The 20650-nt window shown below is 41.4% G+C and overlaps 2 protein-coding genes across 2 annotated transcripts; one reads left to right on the top strand and one right to left on the bottom strand.

Annotated features, from left to right (window-relative positions):
• Positions 1-5867: 5867 nt before the first annotated feature.
• Positions 5868-10504, top strand: LOC138967242 (alpha-crystallin B chain-like). The gene is made up of 3 exons (XM_070339765.1): positions 5868-6122; positions 7927-8103; positions 9109-10504. The coding sequence occupies exons 1-3, from the start codon at positions 5997-5999 to the stop codon at positions 9244-9246; spliced, it is 441 nt and encodes a 146-aa protein (XP_070195866.1). The 5' UTR covers positions 5868-5996; the 3' UTR covers positions 9247-10504.
• Positions 10505-12524: 2020 nt separating this feature from the next.
• On the bottom strand, positions 12525-20571 carry LOC138967241 (integrin beta-1-binding protein 1-like). Its single transcript, XM_070339764.1, has 5 exons — positions 20374-20571; positions 19063-19227; positions 15595-15690; positions 15016-15159; positions 12525-13566 (listed from the first exon to the last, which is right to left on the bottom strand). The coding sequence occupies exons 1-5, from the start codon at positions 20440-20442 to the stop codon at positions 13501-13503; spliced, it is 540 nt and encodes a 179-aa protein (XP_070195865.1). The 5' UTR covers positions 20443-20571; the 3' UTR covers positions 12525-13500.
• Positions 20572-20650: the final 79 nt, after the last annotated feature.

The following is a 20650-nucleotide window of genomic DNA, read 5'->3' on the forward strand; positions in this document are numbered from 1 at the left end:
TAATGGTTTCGACACGCATATTGCCTTGCCCTTGCTTCTTGGTGTGTGTGTCGGTGTGTGTGTGTGTGGTGTGTGTGTCTGTGTCAGAGTCAGACCGAACGAGACACAGAAACTTTGTGACAAACCAGCAACAATAACAACCCAAGACATTAACACACAGACAATCTAACAAAACGACAGATCTAGAACAACTTATTTTAAATACAAATAATTTCAGAGACACACTGGATTGGGTAATTCTGTCACTGTTATAAGCAACACCCAAAATAGAGAGAAATAGTTTGACGAGAGCCTGAGGGGGAGGGGGATAGAGAAAGACGGAGGGAGAGAGAGAGAGAGAGAGAGAGAGAGAGAGAGGAGGGGGAGAGAGAGGGGGGAGAGAGATTGAGAAGGAAGAGAGATATGATGTGAGGGGAGGGGGAGAGAGGGGGAGACTAGAGAGAGGGGAGGGGGCACAGAGAGAGTTTGACAGGAGGAGAGACAGAGAAGGACGATGAGCCGACTGGAGATGAAGATAATAACAATGTCAACTTCAATAATCCAAATTACACATTTTTTCATGACGGTTTTACAGGAAAAACCGATACCAAGCAGAATCAGCCTCTTCTTTACAACCGTTGATTCAGTGGCCGGCGCACGAATGCTTACCGGAGAGGAGAAATAAATTCCCCCCTCTGTCAGACATTTTTGACAGGGTCAGTGCATGACATATTATAGTCTAAACAATAGAGCTCTATGATCCCGGACTGCGTTATCACTCCGTAGACTCCTTCGCAGCGGTGTGTTGCGTGCCGCACGGGTGTTTGCGCCCCGCACGCTGGAGCGGTAAGTTGAGTGGGGTTTGTGTCTCGATAAAACAGCTTCTTCTATAAACATTTCGTAACTTTGCACATTAAGATATGTCTTGTTAGATCTGTTAGTGTTTCTTCTACACGCCGATATACTTTTTGGGTGCATATTTTGTATATTATAGCCGTGATTCTGTAAAATATCACGCCTATAACTGCACAGAAGCAAATTTCGTAGCATTCGCAACAAATTACTGGTGTAAACTTTAATGTGAAGAACTGCCATCAGTTCTACAAAAACCTGAACCTTTCTGCAGTACTGAGGCCGAGTTTCAAGCTTCTAGGACCTTGCAGACAGCGAAAAGCATTCGGAGAATGAGAATTATCCTACAACTTCTGTGTTTGCCCCCCGAAGCTGCCGTGTTTCGCCCCCGCAGCTGCCGTGTTTGCCAACCAATTGTGTTTGACCACCGACCCTGCACACTCATGTTTATGTCCTCTAATTGACTTGGAGCTATTTTGCAGGAACCATGGAAACAGTACTTGCAGGCAGCGCCATGGCAGGCAAAGCCTTTCCCACATTTTTTACAAGTGTGGGTTTTTTGCCCTAAGTGGATTTTGTTGTTGTGGGCATTCAGATCAACTTCTCTGGAGTACCTTTTCGTGCACTGACTGCAAGCAAACTTCTTTCCATCCCCTTATTCGATGTGCTTGGTTTTGATGTGGTGTGTCAGCGTCCTCTGGTGTTTGTAAGTGCTACCACAATGTTCGCACATGTGATTTGTCGAATCAGCACCTATGAACGGTAAAGACAAAGGAAAAGATTAAACAAATTTAAAAGTACACGTTTGTGTGTGTGTGTGTGTGTGTGTGTGTGTGTGTGTGTGTGTGTGTGTGTGCTGCGACACTGAAACGGTACTTTAAAATCAAAGGGAGTATAATGTTGCATGTAACATGAAACAGACATTTCCATCAATATTTGCCTCATCAGTGTAATGTATTTATGGTTATAAATAGAAAATTAACAGGAGCTGACAGTTTTTCTCATTCAAATTTTGTTTTCAATAGTAAATTAATTAATTAATTACAAGATAATAACATACACGTCTATATTAACATGAAACTTATAATACGTACTCTTTTTTGGGGGCGTCGACATACTTTTTGGTGGGGTTGTCTATGCTTGGCGCTGGTGGACAATATTCACTTTTTTGGCCCACACATAAAATAGATTTGGCTATAACTTTTTTGGAGGCAAAACTTTCTATGTAAAAGTTTTGGCCAAAACTGTTTTTGTTAGCTAAAACGGGAGATTTGGTCAAACTTCTGCCATAAAAAGATTTGGCCAAAAAAAATTTGGCCAAACAAAAAAGATTCGGCCAAATCTTCACTTTTTTGGCCAAATCTTTTTTGTTTGGCCAAATCTTTTTTTGGCCAAATCTTTTGTATTTGCTGGCGCTGGTGGACAATATTCACTTTTTTGGCCAAATCGTTTTTTGGCCAAAACTTTGCTTTTTTGGCCCAAACTGGCGTTTTTGGCCAAAACTATATTTTTTTTGGCCAAAAAAGTGAATATAGTCCACCAGCGCCAAGCATAGACAACCCCACCAAAAAGTATGTCGACGCCCCAAAAAAAGAGTACGTATTATAAGTTTCATGTTAATATAGACGTGTATGTTATTATCTTGTAATTAATTAATTAATTTACTATTTAAAACAAAATTTGAATGAGAAAGACTGTCAGATCCTGTTAATTTTCTATTTATAACCATAAATACATTACACTGATGAGGCAAATATTGATGGAAATGTCTGTTTCATGTTACATGCCACATTATACTCCCTTTGATTTTAAAGTACCGTTTCAGTGTCGCAGCACACACACACACACACACACACACACACACACACACACACACACACACACACACACACACACACAAACGTGTACTTTTAAATTTGTTTAATCTTTTCCTTTGTCTTTACCGTTCATAGGTGCTGATTCGACAAATCACATGTGCGAACATTGTGGTAGCACTTACAAACACCACAGGACGCTGACACACCACATCAAAACCAAGCACATCGAATAGGGGGATGGAAAGAAGTTTGCTTGCAGTCAGTGCACGAAAAGGTACTCCAGAGAAGTTGATCTGAATGCCCACAACAACAAAATCCACTTAGGGCAAAAAACCCACACTTGTAAAAAATGTGGGAAAGGCTTTGCCTGCCATGGCGCTGCCTGCAAGTACTGTTTCCATGGTTCCTGCAAAATAGCTCCAAGCCAATTAGAGGACATAAACATGAGTGTGCAGGGTCGGTGGTCAAACACAAACGGTGGGCAAACACGGCAGCTGCGGGGGCGAAACACGGCAGCTTCGGGGGGCAAACACAGAAGTTGTAGGATAATTCTCATTCTCCGAATGCTTTTCGCTGTCTGCAAGGTCCTAGAAGCTTGAAACTCGGCCTCAGTACTGCAGAAAGGTTCAGGTTTTTGTGGAACTGATGGCAGTTCTTCACATTAAAGTTTACACCAGTAATTTGTTGCGAATGCTACGAAATTTGCTTCTGTGCAGTTACAGGCGTGATATTTTACAGAATCACGGCTATAATATACAAAATATGCACCCAAAAAGTACATCGGCGTGTAGAAGAAACACTAACAGATCTAACAAGACATATCTTAATGTGCAAAGTTACGAAATGTTTATAGAAGAAGCTGTTTTATCGAGACACAAACCCCACTCAACTTACCGCTCCAGCGTGCGGGGCGCAAACACCCGTGCGGCACGCAACACACCGCTGCGAAGGAGTCTACGGAGTGGTTATGTCACTGCCGCCAGTGTTGAAAAGCTTTCTAGCTTTCACCTTGACACAGCGATTAAGGACTGAAATAATAATAAAATAAAATTTTAAAAACACCTCTATTCAGTTGCGTAATGTGTTTATTTTGTAACCGAGTGCCGTAACACTACGATCACCTCGGGAGGCGAAGTGCAATCAAACAGGATTGAAAATGTTAGGGCTAATTTCTTAGCCCTATAAAAACTGTTATGCAAACCCGAAGGTTTCCATGAACATACAGACAATCGGAAACCACCAGACCCCATCACAAACAGAACTCTACAATCCACAGGTGTTGACTTTAAAGGCCAACAACTCGGGTGCTGTGGAATTCTGTTTGTGATGGGGTCTGGTGGTTTCCGATTGTCTGTATGTTCATGGACACCTTCGGGTTTGCATAACAGTTTTTATAGGGCTAAGAAATTAGCCCTAACATTTTCAATCCTGTTTGATTGCACTTCGCCTCCCGAGGTGATCGTAGTGTTACGGCACTCGGTTACATCTGGCGCTTGCGAGCAGGGATGGGACTCGGCATGATATGTTCAGGTAATGGCATAATATGACCACTGAACATTTTCGTGCTGTTCCCATTCTGCGAACTTGGGATGGACAGTGGTCCCCCGGTTCGGAACTTCGGGACGAAGTTCGTTTCAAACGGGGGCGATTGTGACAGGGGAGGCTACCGCTCCTTTCACAGCAGACTCTGCACCCGAGTTGTTGGCCTTTAAAAGTCAACACCAGTGGATTGTAGAAGTCTGTTTGTGATGGGGTCTGGTGGTTTCCGATTGTCTGTATGTTCATGGAAACCTTCGGGTTTGCATAACAGTTTTTATAGGGCTAAGAAATTAGCCCTAACATTTTCAATCCTGTTTGATTGCACTTCGCTTCCCGAGGTGATTGTAGTGTTTCGGCACACGGTTACAATTTTAAGAAAATATATGGGTGCCGATGATTGTGTTGTTGTTGTTGTCGTTGTTGCTGCTGTTGTTGCATTTGTGGAGAATCAGACGTCGACGCACTCAATGAATTCAGCAGAGCTTCATGTGAATGCTTCGAACTTCGAGTTTTTTCCGTACTAGTCATGGGTTGTGGGGCAGCCGCCTTCGCGATCAAGTGAAAAGACCCCCGCGCTACCTCAAGCACTTTCATGTGCCTGTGGCACGGCCTAGCACTATCAATTGGCATAATAACACACTTTGCAATGTCACGCTATATCTCTGGTTAGCGCTCTAAAAGCGTGGAGGATATCACTGTCAAACTTTGCCTGTTAATTACAGTGTTATTCGTGATTTCCTTCACACGCACGCACACCCACACAAACACACACACACACGCGGCACGCACACACACACACACACTAGTGACGCACGTACGGACGTATACACATACTGACACCATCCTGACCTCAGGTCAAAATGAGTTCGGCTCATTCTAGATAACTGGCGATAGCCGTGGAGCGATGATTATCAGAATTATACTGACACACACACTCACGCACACGTGACACCACACACAAACGCATGCACACACACGCACACTACTGACACGCACACACACACTGGCACACGCTATGCCACACTGGTAGCCTACTCACACACACACATTCTAACACACACTGTGACGTCACAATGACGCGGCGCTGTGTACGGGCCGTCCATAAAACCAACGGCACTGATTTAGCAAATCAGTTATCCAGTTAATGCTTTAGTGCTATGCTGATCTTTGACGCGTGGTGATCATACTTATCTTATAATCGGAGCATCAATCTCTTCACAGCCCCAGTTTCCAGTACAATCTACATCACTTTTCCAGAGATCAGTCTCCCCTGCTGTGATACCGTAGATATCTAACGCACTTTGTTTAATATGTTCGTGTATCCGGTGAACTATTTACATGCTTTGCAACACATTCCGCGCCTTTTTAGACATTCTGTGGTTTTAAAAATTATTTGATGATAATTCTGCTTCTCAGTGGGAGTGAGACAGAGACTGACAGAGACAGAAAACAGCAACAATGCTGACCTGGCGTGTTTGTTTGACCCGACGTTCTGGCAAGTTCCCGATTGGTCTAAAAATAGCGTTTCGGGAAACCGATAAGTGACGTCACACAGCGAAACACGATGGGTCGATTGTCGCGCAAATTCGCAAGGTTTCTAGAGCGTACATATGACGCCGTTTTCGAACTCATGTTTTCTAGAAGGTCTCTCGAAGCTTCCAACTTGCTGTATATATTCGGCGTGCGGTCGGAGCGAGGCAAGCAATTGAATCGACGAAGAGATTACTACAACACGTAAAAAGCGGCTTTCTACACTCCAACTTCAACTTTGCGACGACCAGAGACGATAGATAGAACTAAACAGAAGAAATGGCTCTGAGTCGACTTCTGTACGATCCTTACCTCGGCAGCGACTACGATTTGATGCCGCTGCAAGTGTTCACCCAACCTTTTGTGGTTCCGAGACAGGCACCTATGCAGGGCGGACTGTCAGAGGTAGGTTTGCTTTTTTTCAGAACTCAGATGAATGTTGCTGTTGCTGCTGAGGCTGAAAATTCAGATTTTGCGGATTTTCGCTCTTCAGCATGCAAAATATCCAGAAATTGGCTAAAATTCAGATTTTGCAGATTTCATGCAGCATGCGAAATAATATTTTTCATAAGTTTTCAAATTATTCTTACATGGTTTGTAAATGACAGCGTTGCACAGCACGAGCGAGTCAGTTTCATGTGTAGGGGAGACCGGGGCTAGTCCGCCTACTTTTATGCTTTTGGTAGCATAACTGGCGAGTTTGATGAACTAGAAGACTGATTTTTTATTCTACATCAAGACAAATGTGTAGCTGATATCAATGTGCAGACAGTTTTTATGTGCGCATGAACATTTGTTGTACATACTGCTTTAAGTAGACCTACCCTAACGTAGGCGAACTTGCCCCAAGTCTGGGTAAGTCCGCCTACAGGGTGGGGCAAGTCCGCCGCTCTCATCCCATAGTAGGTACAAGATTAGTAGTGGGCAAGCTTTATACACACACGCACGCACGCACACACAGTCAGTCAAACAAGCACCCGATCAGTGGGAAATTTGTTTGTTTGTTTATTTGTTGCTTAACGTCCAGCCGACTACGCAGAGCCATATCAGGACGAGGAAGGGGGGGATGAAGGGGGCCACTTGTCAAGCGATTCCTGTTTACAAATGCACTAACCCATTACTTGTGTCCCAGCAGGCTTTAGTAAAACTAAATTAATACCTACTGGAAGATTACCAGTTTCCAGTATGTTAAAATAGGCTTAACCTATCTACTGCTGGACTTACATCAGAACACTAACAGATTAAACTATACATGAATCGCGAGACAAGCGGCAAGAGAAGAGATTTTTGGAAAAAATACAGGTGAATGAGCAAGAAGGCAGAGAAAAGAAAAGAATTCATGAAGAAAAAGAGAGCATGACAGGAAAGAGGAACCAAAAATCTACCTAACAGCAAACTAGAAAGCTCCTGCGGTTCCAAAAACAGGAGGGGCCTTTAATTTCATAACCGCAGTGCCCCACTGCGGGAATCAGTGGGAAATCTTTTTTAATTCCCTTCAATATTTAGGTTCAAAAATGCCAATGACAAAATACAAAAGAATGTCGAAAGAATGTAACACAAATCGGCGTCAGTCTTTTTTAGACATGAATCTGCAATCTTTACCATCGAGAATAGATGGAGTGACCATCAGAGTCACAGTTATGGCAGATGTAAACTGGACTGTTAACCACACCTGCACATTCTTCATGGCGAACTTGCCCCATGACAAATAGGCGGACTTGCCCCCGCACGGGCAGGCAACTCTAGTGCCAGATAGCGAGCACAACATGGGAAGGAAGAAGCAAAACTTTCGTCAGAACTCGACCTTAAACACCAAGACTAAGTATTTGTTCTCAGAGGTAATGCATCAAAACCTAAGTCAACTGCTATGCATTCATGTTACAAAAATGAAGAAAAACACTTTTTGTGATCTGTACTCACGATATATGGGCGCGCAACCTCTGAACTTCTGCAGGATATGGCGGGAAGTAGGGACACCATTCTCACATGGTGTGAAAGACTAAAAGGTGGCAAACGTAAGAATAAACAGACAAAGACGGATGTGCCCCGGGGGCGGACTAGCCCCGGTTTCCCCTAGGACCGTTTTACTTCAGTTCTTCAATCATCTTCATAATTTTCTGTGCTTAAGTTCTTTTACATACATGTACGAGTGACCTGTTTTACTTCTGTTTTTCAATCATCATCATAATGTTCTGTGCATTCTTTTCAGGTGGTGAACACAGACAAAGAGTTCCGTGTGAACGTGGACGTGCAGCACTTCAAGCCTGAGGAGATCGACGTCAAGACTAAGGACAATCGGGTCGTTGTCCACGCCAAGCATGAAGAGCGACCAGATGAACACGGCTTCATCATGAGGGAGTTCACCAGGCAGTATGTTTTGCCAAAGGTAAGCAGAATTTAAAAAGCTATTTCTCAGTATGATTTCGATTCAAACCATGAAAATTGAACACTATGAGAGAAGAGGACAATCTTCTTAGTACCTGTAGGCCTACAACTTTTGGCTGGGTGAAAATGTTTCAGAATTTTGGTCTCAAAGTGGAAAGCTTCTGTCCTGCAATCAGCTGTGAATAAAACTTAATTTTAAAAAACCACTTCATAAAATATTTGTGGTAATCTTGAACTTTAGCGTGTGAAATTCATAGCTCAGAATCCAGTGACATTCTTTACTTATTTTTGATACAAGTCCATGTAAGCAAGCCAAAGAACATTTGTCGTGAAATTAATTGACGGATTGAGCTCCAAACTTAAGCATAATTGATTAATTTGGTTGTTCAATCGACGAAAATGCACCGAAAATGGCGTACGTTGTCAACCAAGCGACATCATTTACACGAAAGAGTTTTCTCCCTTAACCGCTCATAGGGATAATTTCTTCTTTGACGCATGTAAACGAAATGCATTCGTACAGTTCATCGGAGTTCATTCCGTAACTTCAAAGGGATCTAAAATGACTTATGATTACAAGTGCAGGTTCTACTAATTTGGAGACTTAAATGCCTCTGAATTATGAGCTATGAATAAACACACTAAAGTTCAAGATTACCATATTTGTTATCACTGCTTTTAGTCAGTACTTGGCGGTACATGTACATGGGATAAATCTGAAAATGTTTTGGCACTGTTGTTTGTAAGGCGATGCTGATCTTACCTAACCTAATAGTATTGGTTTGTGTCAGCTTATCTGTTTGCTGGTCAGTGTGAGTGTGTATCTGTCCATTAATGTGTGTGTGTGTGTGTGTGTGTGTTTGTCTGTCGGTGTGTGTGTGTGTGTCTGTTCATCAGTGCATGTTCGTCTGTCTGTCAATGTGGTTGTGTGGTACATTATATCATTTGCGGGTCAGAAAAGTCTTCATGCATAACACTAATACAATTTTGTTCTGGTCGTTTGCAGGATGTTGATCCCAACGCAGTGACGTCATCATTGAACAAAGACGGTGTGCTGATGTTGAAGGCACCGAAGAAATCTCTGGAGGCTCCCAAGGAACGTAGCATCCCCATCACCCACGAGAAGGAGAAGAGTGAAGCCTAAGAACTAAAGACAGTTTCACTGGGACATTATTCTACAGTGCCATGTGTTTGCCTCAAAGACTTGAAAAGAAATAGACTTTTTCATTTTGAGGTTGTGATATCTGTTGCCATGTAAACAACATTTCTACGTTGCCATAAGAATTCTATGTTGCCATAGGAGGCCGACTTCAGCTGACAAGAAACTGGATGCAAAATTGAATTGTGACTTGAAGTGTTAGCAGTGTGTTTGTATTATGTGAATGTGTTTCCAGCAAGGGGAGAGAAGTTGTGTTGGAAGAGGAAGGTCTAGGGATGTACACATCTTGCAATCACTTGGAATTGGAGTTAAGTTTTGTGGCCTAGTTTCATTGTGGGATGAACAGGCCCGATATCAGTAATTTTCTTGGCACCATTCTTAGTTTACCTAGTCACTGGCCCAATAAATGTTGTGTGATCTGTTCTTAAGTGAAAAGGATGTGTGTGCATTTGCTCTAACATTTTGAGAGCAGTTTCAGGCATGGGAATTCCAAAATAGAAAAAACTCTGAAAATAGGCCATGGTCCCCTAGGCCCCGGCTGGGTACAGGGGAAGGAAAACGAATTTTAGCATTTTAGACCAATATTTTGATAGTTCTTGTGTAAGCAAGTAATGGATTGCCGCAGACAATTTGTTATTTTCGCTGAAATGTAATTTCCTTTTCACGGAAATCCGCGATTTCGCAGACAATTCCCACGCCTGAGTTTTCTGGCGTGAAAACTATTCATGCTACAGACTGAATGTCCACCGATAATCACAATGTAACCTGTCTTGTTTCAAGATTTAGATCTTATTTCTCCTGTGGAGTATACAAAGCGGAAATGAATGAAGTGAAAAATGCATTTTGTGAATTGTTCAATAAGATCGATTTACACCTGCAGTAAGTAACTGATGTGATAGGACTGGAAGGTTTGTGTGCATGAGTATAAATGTGTTCAAGTTTGCACATAGGGCACAAACAGCATACACCCGTATGGCTTGTCCCAGGGACTAGGTTGTTTCAGAGTATTTTTGCAAGCAAAAGAGTGGTAACAGTTGATGAGGCAAACGATGTGGAGAATATCATTTCAGTATTTCAAGGTTTCGATATTTAACCGTTTGTGTAAAGTTTGTCATTTTGAGAACGGTTTCATCTACAGCAAAAAAAGTGTGGACAAGAACTGTGAATGTTGTGATGTAAATTTTCATAATTAACGCTCAGTTTTAAATAAATAAATAAAAAATAATAAAAGAAATAACCTTTACTCTTTTGCGGTATCTGTTTTGTGTTGTGTCTGTGGGGTGTTTGTGTGTGTGTGTGAAAGAGAGAAAAACACTGTGTGTGTGTGTCTGTGAGCTTAAAAATTAAATGAATGTTCAACAGGGGGACAACTCCTGTATTGACCGTACAATGCAAACGGTGCTCAATAGTATCAGGTCTCCTCCATGCTCCGCAACAAAAATAAAACTCGAGCAAAACATACCAACAAATGTGACAAACTGTGATTCATGACATCTCGGACATTATCAAGATGCACAACAAAGGTTATCACCTTCACAAAACAGAAACCTACACTCCACATGTACAGAATATCGAATCCACTCACGGTGCTAAGCAATGTAGGAGTCGGACAGATGATAAGGTATTTCAAGGGTAATTGTCAGCTTCTAATTTAGAATGTGTGTCTCATCCAACCAAGTTTGCAGGCCATTGTTAGCAGACATTTTGCAGCTGAAATCTGACCATACGGTGGAACCTCATTTTAAGGCCCCCCAATATAAGACCAAGTTTTAGAATGTGTGTCTCATCCAACTAAGTTTGCAAGCCATTGTTAGCAGACATTTTGCAGCTGAAATCTGACCATACAGTGGAACCCCATTTTAAGGCCCCCCAATAAGACCTTGTTTTAAGTCGAATGTTTCTGTTCATAATTTAACATCTGTAAACTTACCTCTGTTATAAGACTACCTTTTGAGAACTGCATGATTTCCTCTCAATTTTGGAGGTCTTAGAAGGAGGGTTCCACTGTAAATCCACAAGTTTGTTTGTTTGTTTGTTTTTTTGCTTAACGCCCAGTCGACCACGAAGGTCATATCAGGGCGGTGCTGCTTTGACACATAACGTGCGCCACACACAAGACAGAAGTCGCAGCACAGGCTTCATGTCTCACCCAGTCAGATTATTCTGACACCGGACCAACCAGTCCTAGCACTAACCCCATAATGCCAGACGCCAGGCGGAGCAGCCACTAGATTGCCAATTTTAAAGTCTTAGGTATTACGCGGCCGGGGTTCGAACCCGCAACCTCCCGATCACGGGGCGGACGCCTTACCACTAGGCCAACCGTGCCGGTCTAAATCCACAAGTGAATGCAAACTTACACAGCAAAACCATAAGGGCGGTACCTGTGAGCAATTGCAAAGCCAAAACACTAGAACATGCACTGATCTAAACACGCATGTGTCACGAATAATGTCAACTCAAGTCGGTTTATGGTGATTCTGTTCCACGTTCTACATGTACCTCAAAGTGGTCATTTTCTCACAATAATCAGAATGACCGATCCCCTTGTATCTGGATGCCCACTAGTTGTTGCTCATGGGGTATAGGTCATAGGGGCCGATTTCGGCTATATATGATGGGTGGTGTGTGCATCGACATTTAGAAAGACCTCTTCATACAAGGCCATACTTTACCTGGACAAAAAGCCAGACCAGTACACAAAGAGAGAGAGAGAAGTGCTACTGCTAAACCTTCACAAGTGAGCAAGATGAACAGAACAAATCACAACCTTGAGGTACAGTGGAACCTATGATGAAAGCTGTACACACATGTCTGTTCATTAACTTTATGCAGTTGAACACCCCTTTTAAGACACCCCCCCAGACTGTCTTTTTACAAGACCTTGTTTTCTCAGATTGTCTGTTCAAGACCACTGTAATTTACCCCCATTTTAAGACTCATACCTTTTCAAAACCTGTTTTCTCAGATTTTTAAGCTTTAAAAGCGGGGTTCCATCGGCCTTTAGTGAAGATAACAGAGATAAGGAATTCTTTGTTGGGAGGTGACCATTTCCTCCGAGGGGCCTACATTACACCCAGATGTTGCTTTGGTTACTCTTGTGTTCTAAGCTCTTTAGCTGTCTTTGACCTCCTCCCCCACAGTGTTTCTGCGTTTGTCTGTACCAGTAGGCATTAACAACTACCCAGTTTTACAGCTGGTTAGAACGAGGTTGAGAATATCTTAAATTGCATTCAGAAGAAAAAAGCTGACTGGAGCAAATGTTCAGATACACATTGACTTTTATTCAAAAGGAAAGAACAAAATTAAACACACTGGCATAAATTCCTCACACACATGTACCTTTCTGATAAAAATGTGTGGTTTTTTTAATCAAGAGGCACATGATGAACACACCAAACAATCATCTTGTTGATTTGACCTTTAATCTATAGGTACAACTTTCTGTTTCAGAGTAAATGTACACATGCAAAACAAAATCTCTCTCTCTCTCTCTCTCTCTCTCTCTCTCTCTCTCTCTCTCTCTCTCTCTCTCTCTCTCTCTCTCTCTCTCTCTCTCTCTCTCACACACACACACACACATCCTTCAATGATCACATGTTTGATCAAAACAACGAGAGTATTGCTGAGTCACTAATATCAGCCCTTAAAGTAACACAAGCTGTCTTTTTGAAAATAGGAACTTCCATGTTTGCAGCACCAACATCTTTAAAAAAAAAAAAAACTAAAAAAAAACCCATCTACATGCACTTATGATACAGTTTTTTTTAAACTGAATCACTCATCACCACTTCCCCATGTTGTGAGGTGCCCTCTTATGGGAGGGTCCTCTCTTTGAATCTGAATACAGTGGAACCCATCATTTTAAGACTCCTTCCTTTTTAAAACCCGATTTTCTCAGAATTTTGGAGGTGTTGTTTTCTTCTTCTTCTGCTTTCATGGGCTCACACTCCCACGTGCACTCATGTTTTTTTAATATTTTTTATAACGTGTATGACTGTTTTTACCCCGCCATTTAGGCAGCCATAAGCCGCTTTCGAGGAGTTGGAGGTCTTAAAATGGAGTTTCTACTGATAATACATGATTGAAATCTAAAAGCACACAACCGGGAGTGAGATCGGGGGGAGGCTGCTGTCTTTTTGTATACACAGACTGCTGGTTTCCAGACGGAATTCTCACATTGCAGGCACCACTGTAGGCACAATGACAAGAAGCTACCAGTCAGTCCATGAGTTCTGGTCATGATTTGGCTGTGATGGCATCAAAGATTCTCCTCACACACTGGCACACTGCTTGAGCTTGATCCTGGGGGGAAAAAACCTGCAGTTCTTAAAAGGTGGTCGTCTACATTTTTGCTTTTTTTCAATAATCTTATGGTTAGATTTCGCTGAAAAGTTATGTCAGATGATGAATGAACCATGGGGAAAAAAGTTATAGAAAAAAAAATATATGTAAAAAAAGATTTTATTTTTGGGTAGCGTGACTCACGCTTCCAATATTTTGTTTTCTGTTTGCTGAGAACATGTGCTTTGCCTAAAAATACTGACCAATCAAATTCATGTCACTATGCTTATAGCCACGCCCAAACAAGTGCAGCAACAGTTTGACACTGGAGCGCTGTCCACGCTTTTTTTTAAACGCACGAAATGCACGGGATTTGAGAGGAGTTTTGCGCTTGGCATTTTCCAAATAAGGATATCCTACTATGAGTACTACGCTGGAATACTACAATGAATTTTCAAACGGCTACACTGGCTTCGTCTTTCCTGATCGAAAGGGGGTGTATTGTTGATATTTGTAGATAATAGATCTAGACTCTGCATTTTAATGGTCAAATGGCGATTTCGGTATGAAAATGTAGACAAGGACCTTTAACGCAATGCCTTCAAGAGTGCACAATATTTTCAGCAAAACATTCAATATCGACATATTGTCCTGGAATTTTGGCGTAACTCAGCAGAGACAAAAATTGATTATTTTTGTTATGAAATAGTGTTTATATTTGTACCTGATATGAATAAAAAGAAAAAAGAATTTTAAAACAGGTACTGTCCATTGTATTTTAGAGAATATTTCTTATGGAGAATGATTTAAAAACTCAAAAGCATCAATATCGCCAAGAATTGAGTTACGCCAAAATTCCAGGACGACGACGATATGCAGATCCTACAATGCCTTGAAGCATCTCCTGTACACAATGCTATCTACTTTCACTTTTGCTGTCATATTTCCGACAATGCAATATGACGCATGTATGTGTTCATTTCTACCCGCCTCCTCTGAGGCTTGGGTATTTACAGTTTCGAAAAACTCCCTGTGATTGTTTTGCTACATTATTAAAAAGTTTGAAATTGGCTGGAGTTACTTCCCATGTCATAAGAACGGCATTGGAGATTTTTTTCTTTGTCAGCATTTTCCATAATTTTTTATTTTTTGCTTTTGTTTATTTGTTTCTGTGTTCATACATGTTTTTGTCTGCCTTTGTAAAGCACAAAATCCAACCCCTGAAAACGTGCACACATTAACGCCATCACACACACACACAAACACACACACATACACACCCACACATAAACAGACCCACACATAAACACACACACACACACACACACACTTAACACCTTGCCTGAACTAAACTTGCCCTTCCACCTTACATTGAACATCTAAAAATGCCTTCAAACTCTCTACTTTTCAAATGAAAAAAAGCTGGTGCTGGTGCTTTTTATCTTCTTCAACAATGAACCTGTTGCTTACCTCTGTATGGCACTGAAAGATGTAGATGTGGAACAGAGCTTTGCCGACCTGCCCTGTCTTGAGAGCTATGTTGGGCTTGCCAAAGCCGTCGGTGTAGTGAATCAACTGGGTGATGGTGTGAAGGGGGTGTCTCTGGATCACCTCCTGACAACCACAATAAGGGGGAAAAATAAACAAAGTGAAGAGTACATAACAAATTATTTTAAGTGATTTTTCTCAAGCACTGTTTGTTTTACAATTATGCGCACACATCTACACACATGTCCACACACAAACACAAACACACATCCACATGCGCACACACCCATGTACACAAGCACACTCACACACAAACACATTAGCGCGTGAACACATGCACACACACACACACCATATGATATATATACTAGCACATACAAGCTTACACACACACACACACACACACACACACACACACACACACACACTCCAATGCATGCAGGCACTGAAATGAGAAAACATATCTAGATTCTTTTCAACAACACAGTTCAAAAACAAATTATGTCACATCTGTTTTTCAGAATTGTTGATAAAATAAGGGAGGTCCTCTTTGATTCATACCTGCCCAGTGGTGTCCAAAACCTTGAAGCCATAGCGCGACACGTTGATGGTGACTTTGTCATCCTCCGTCACTGTCAGCTTTAGTGTGCCTTCAATCTGAAATGTTTCCAAGCACATATTATCTGTAACCGAGTGCCTGAAGGACAAGAATCCCCTTTCGAGGCAAAGCCAGTCAAACAGGATTGAGATTTTGGAGCTAAATTAATAGCCATATAAAAACTGCTAACAGTTATGGGTATGCAAAGGTTCCCAAGAGCATACCTGGAGACAACAGCAGCTGGAACCCATCACAAACAGTACTCTACAGTTGACAGATGTCTAACCGGCGACTGACGTACAAGAAACGTGGAGCTACTATATATATATAGCCCGTGCTCAAGCCGTTAACCCCAGCAGACAACCCTGTCAGTGCAGAGCTGCTGTGAAGGGAGACTCTGCGTCATTCTGTCACAAATATATATATATATATGCAAGAGACAGCAAAAAAAGGACATAATTATGCAAAGGATGGACACAAAAAGCACATTATATGCGAGCGATAGACAAAAGTCTACGAAACCAGCAGACACAAGTCACACAGTGATTGTCACACACACAAGACCCTATCAATAGGGTGTTTGCCACTCTCTATACACAGTTATTGTCCCTGATTTTGGTGAAACTTTCGGGTAGTTCTCACCGTACTACTAGTGGTAGCTATATATACTTTAGCAAGTGTGTAAGTGACTTAGCATACATAATATATTATATCCATGAACCAGTTGTGCGTGACAACCATGCACTTCACCACCAGATAAAACGAGTTGATCATATGTGCACGTCCTAGATACTGGGAAATACTATGGGTTGTCAACTTTGAATGACTGTCACAATATCTCTGAGCAATGGATGACAAAGGGGATGCTTTGATGTCAAAGGGGATGGATTTGACTTACTGTAACAACCAAGTTTGGGTTTCCAAACATTGCTGTGGGTTTTAAACGATTTAATTTTTAGCCAAAATGCCCCCAAAACAGCACCTAAAACTGGGACAAAAATACACCAGTCTGTGTTGCAGCTGTACATAATGGAGAATAAAGCTCTGTGAATTTTATTGTGATGTTTATGGGTCAGCTGAAGGATTATTCTCGACATACACACTCAAAAATTACATCCATTTTTCTTCTTCTGGGAGTTTGATCGGTGAAGAAAACGCGTTATCGTGCGTTACATTGGTTTCCAGTTTCGACGTCAGTACGAAGTATGATCCCCCCTACACGGGAACCCTTCAAATAGTTCACTTTTAGGATTTAATCATTTCAAAGACATTTTCTTTTCATAACACAACACGGCGTTATGAAACCCTTTCATCTGAGCTTTTAATCACAGATGTTGTTAACCTACTCCTCTTTCGTTTCTTTCAGTAACGCACGACAACGCAGCCAGCGTTAACATGTAGTCTCGGTTGTCCCGTGAAAGTCGTGCATTGGACCAAAACAGCCCAGTGGAAATTTCCACTGATGACGTTTTGACACGGGTCACGTGAATACTAACTGAGAATTTTGCTACAAACACGCGTCGGTTTCCGGTTTTTGGAATGAAACGCACGCTCGATGTCATCGTATCCTCACTGTTCGAACGCCGATTTCGAATCACAGTAGGCCTTCCCAACTGTTTGATGGTAACTGAAGTCTTCCCTAATGATTTTGATACGTAGTCATTGTTACTGTTTCCAATATTTATAAGAATAAAGCAAGATACAATGCATATTTCAAGCCACAAGCATGCTCACAAGTGGCGCCATGTTGAAATGTTCGTTTCTTCTGTAACATACGATCGACGATCGGACAATGCACTTATTTAACAACTGTTTTAAGAGCATGTTAAAAACTATTTTGCATTCTCTTTTATATGCTTTTTGAAAGAACTGAGTGCTTTGTTTCACTTTTATTGGGTTTTACCAAATGATGTTATTCCTGTTGTGCGCTACGAAGAACCGGAAGTTTACAGCGAAAGCAAGGTCAGATCGTTTCGTGTGAAACGCACACAAGCTTCGCTCGATGTTTTAGTATGAGACAAGCACAAACACACACAAAATATGCGCCTAAAGCAACATTGCCTTACTTATTGTTACTCACTGTATTTAATTTTAGGGATTCTTGATTAACTGATCTTTTGTGTAGCTTGATTTCTTAACATTACGTGTTATGGTTTCCATGTAACTCACGCCAATATTCTCTCTGCATACTTACTATCAGTGAGCACACTACCAAAATTTTTTACTTGCTAAAAAGTATCTATCTCATCTCAAAACAGAAAGGGGTAACATGAATGCAAATGGCTTGCTATGACTGACAAGTGAAACTTTTGTCCCTGGAAATTGCGTGGGTTACGGTTTCCACTTTAGTCTCATATCTGGCCACCTTATACTTACCAATAATTTTAAACTTTTCTGCACAAAGCAGTTATATATTAATATTGTCTACATGCCATAAGCAATCAGTGAAATAAAATTCCTTTTGTTGGAGATAAAAGCCCAAAGTGGAAACCATGTAACCATAGGTGTCAACCTATACGGTTTGGCCGTATTGCTGTACGGGAAAAATGCATTTTTTACCCAATACGGTGTATAGGAAAATCTATACGGGCAAAAGAAGAATATACGGCGAAAAGAAAAAATTACAGCAAAGTTAAAATGAATGATAACAATGGAGATTGAGAGACAACGATCGACGCTTTCATGCAGACGACTCTCAAACGTTGTCATTGCGCATACTCAGACTCTTTTTCCACTTGACTTCCTTTAAATCACTTCCGGTTTCCGGTACATTCTATCAAGCGTCGATCAACAAGCATGGCATCGCAAAGTTATCCTCCAGCTAAAAAGCTGAAAACTACATCGCAAAGTGGATCCGGACGACATCTTAAAGAGTGGGAGAGCCCAATTTTTAACAACGGTGCATACGCTGGATGGATTAAATCTTCATCAGAAGGCCCAGACTACTCGTTTTGTGTCCCATGCAGGAAACATGTGAAAGTGCGTGCCTCTGGATTTTACGACCTGAAGAGCCATTTTTCAACACGTGGGCACAATACAATTTTATAAGGTCTTGAGCTGTCTAATACGGTTTTGGAAGGCCTCATATAAGGGCAACACCAATGATAGGTTGACACCTATGTGTAACCCACGACATCAAACGTACTACACGCATATACATGCCGTTTCTAGAATAATGCTTAAACATAAGGCCTTCTCATTGATGAATTAATTTGAAGGACAGTCTGTTGTACGTGAAAAAGTGTTTTTTACTCCATTTAGTCATGCTTTTTTTTCTGGTGTCCATGTCCCATAGTTGTGACCCAGTATCTAGGATGTGCACATATAATTTTCACTCAGTACGCATTCTGCACATACAATAATGCGTTCTAATATATATGTATATAATTTTATATAGATATATACTGTGAGACATAGCTGATTAGCTGTACCTGTTTTTCCTCCACATAGTCAATGAGCTGAGCCTCGGTGTCTCTTCGTTTAGAATTCAGCCCAGATATCTCCGGGAGACAGCCGATGTAGAACAGTTTGAAATGAACCCTCTGGTGCAGTATACGATCGTCCTTGGCAAGATTTTCAGTGCTTGACCCACCGCTCTGCAAAATAGCAAGGTATATCTCATTATCACATCGCCACCTCATGAGTTGAGTTCGATTTTCTGTGCAGCAGTATACTAAAGTAAGTAATGTGGATACAATGGAAATTGGAACTCCCCTTTTAGTTTTAGTTTTAACTCATTGTCTCCCAGGTACGGATATATTCGTACCCACTCATATGGCTTTATCTGACCAGGTACGGATATATCCGCTCAGACTGTTAGCTTCAGTAGCTTCCTGTAACGTCCATCTAACGCCTGCATTCCATCGTATTGATACACAGTTACTACACAGTTACTACAATTCTGAGTGACCTGCTGCAACACAGTTGGTTTCGGATAAAAAAAAAATTGGTCAACATAGGTGGGGTAGAATAGAAAGTGTTAAGAACCCCCAATCCAAGACTTCCTCCTTTTACATGTATACCTTGATTTGTCAGATTTTCTGTACATAACCTCTGTAAATTTACTTCCGTTTCAAGTCTCCATCTTTTTAAGACCTGATTTTCTCAGATTTTGGGAGGCCTTAAAAATGGGGGTTCCACTGTAATGACAATTAAATGCTTGGGAATTGAGGTCTAACGAATGACGTCTCACAACGTGCGTGGTCGTCCTTGGCGGTCAAGAAAGCCGCCGCGATCATTGCGCAGACGACACTTCTAGACCGCCAATATTCTTTGTGCGCATCACGTGCTCCACATAAATCGGCCGGAAACGAAGCAATTGGGAAACCTGGATAGGAAAGGCAGCAAATTTTTTTCCTCATTCCTTTCCCCTTCTACAGACAGATCCCTGTATCGTCAACCTAATCAGTTATTATGTTGCCTTGTGTATAAGCTTTGACCTTTGCTTGTTGTGCTCCGTTTGTTAAATTGATGTTTGTTAAATTGATTCTAATTTCTATGCGGCATTGTTAATGTTATCTGTATAATTTTCTGAATAAATTGTTTAAAGTTAAACCAAAGGAAGCATGTGACAAGCATATTTCTCTCTTTGAAAGTATTTCCTTTCAAGAATATTGACCAGAATTTATTTTATCCATTTTGTCGTCTTGTACAAGTTTGCAAGAACACAAACTGAAGCCAGTGGGCAGTTGGCCAACAAGCCAGTTTGGCCAAGCAGTTTGCTCAGTTGGGTGGGGTCTCACCATTAAAGTATCCTCTGGGTCTTTGGTAGCCGGCTGCGGGCTCCTGCGTGGCTTTTTCTTGTTGAACATCTTATTTGAAGTCTTGCCACGTCATAAACTTTTTAATTTAAGAATAACAATAGAAAAGTTAGTGCTTGTTTACAAGTGACGGAAACATTTTCCTCTGTGCCCGAAGGGAAGTCACTCTGTGGCTCCCTTGTCTGTCTAGTTACAGAAATGGCAAAATGTATGCTCTCCTTTTCCCTCCAACCAACCAAATCCAATATACTTCAATGCC

This window comes from Littorina saxatilis, linkage group LG5 (genome assembly GCF_037325665.1).
Source record: "Littorina saxatilis isolate snail1 linkage group LG5, US_GU_Lsax_2.0, whole genome shotgun sequence".
NCBI classification, from domain to species: Eukaryota; Metazoa; Mollusca; class Gastropoda; order Littorinimorpha; family Littorinidae; genus Littorina; species Littorina saxatilis.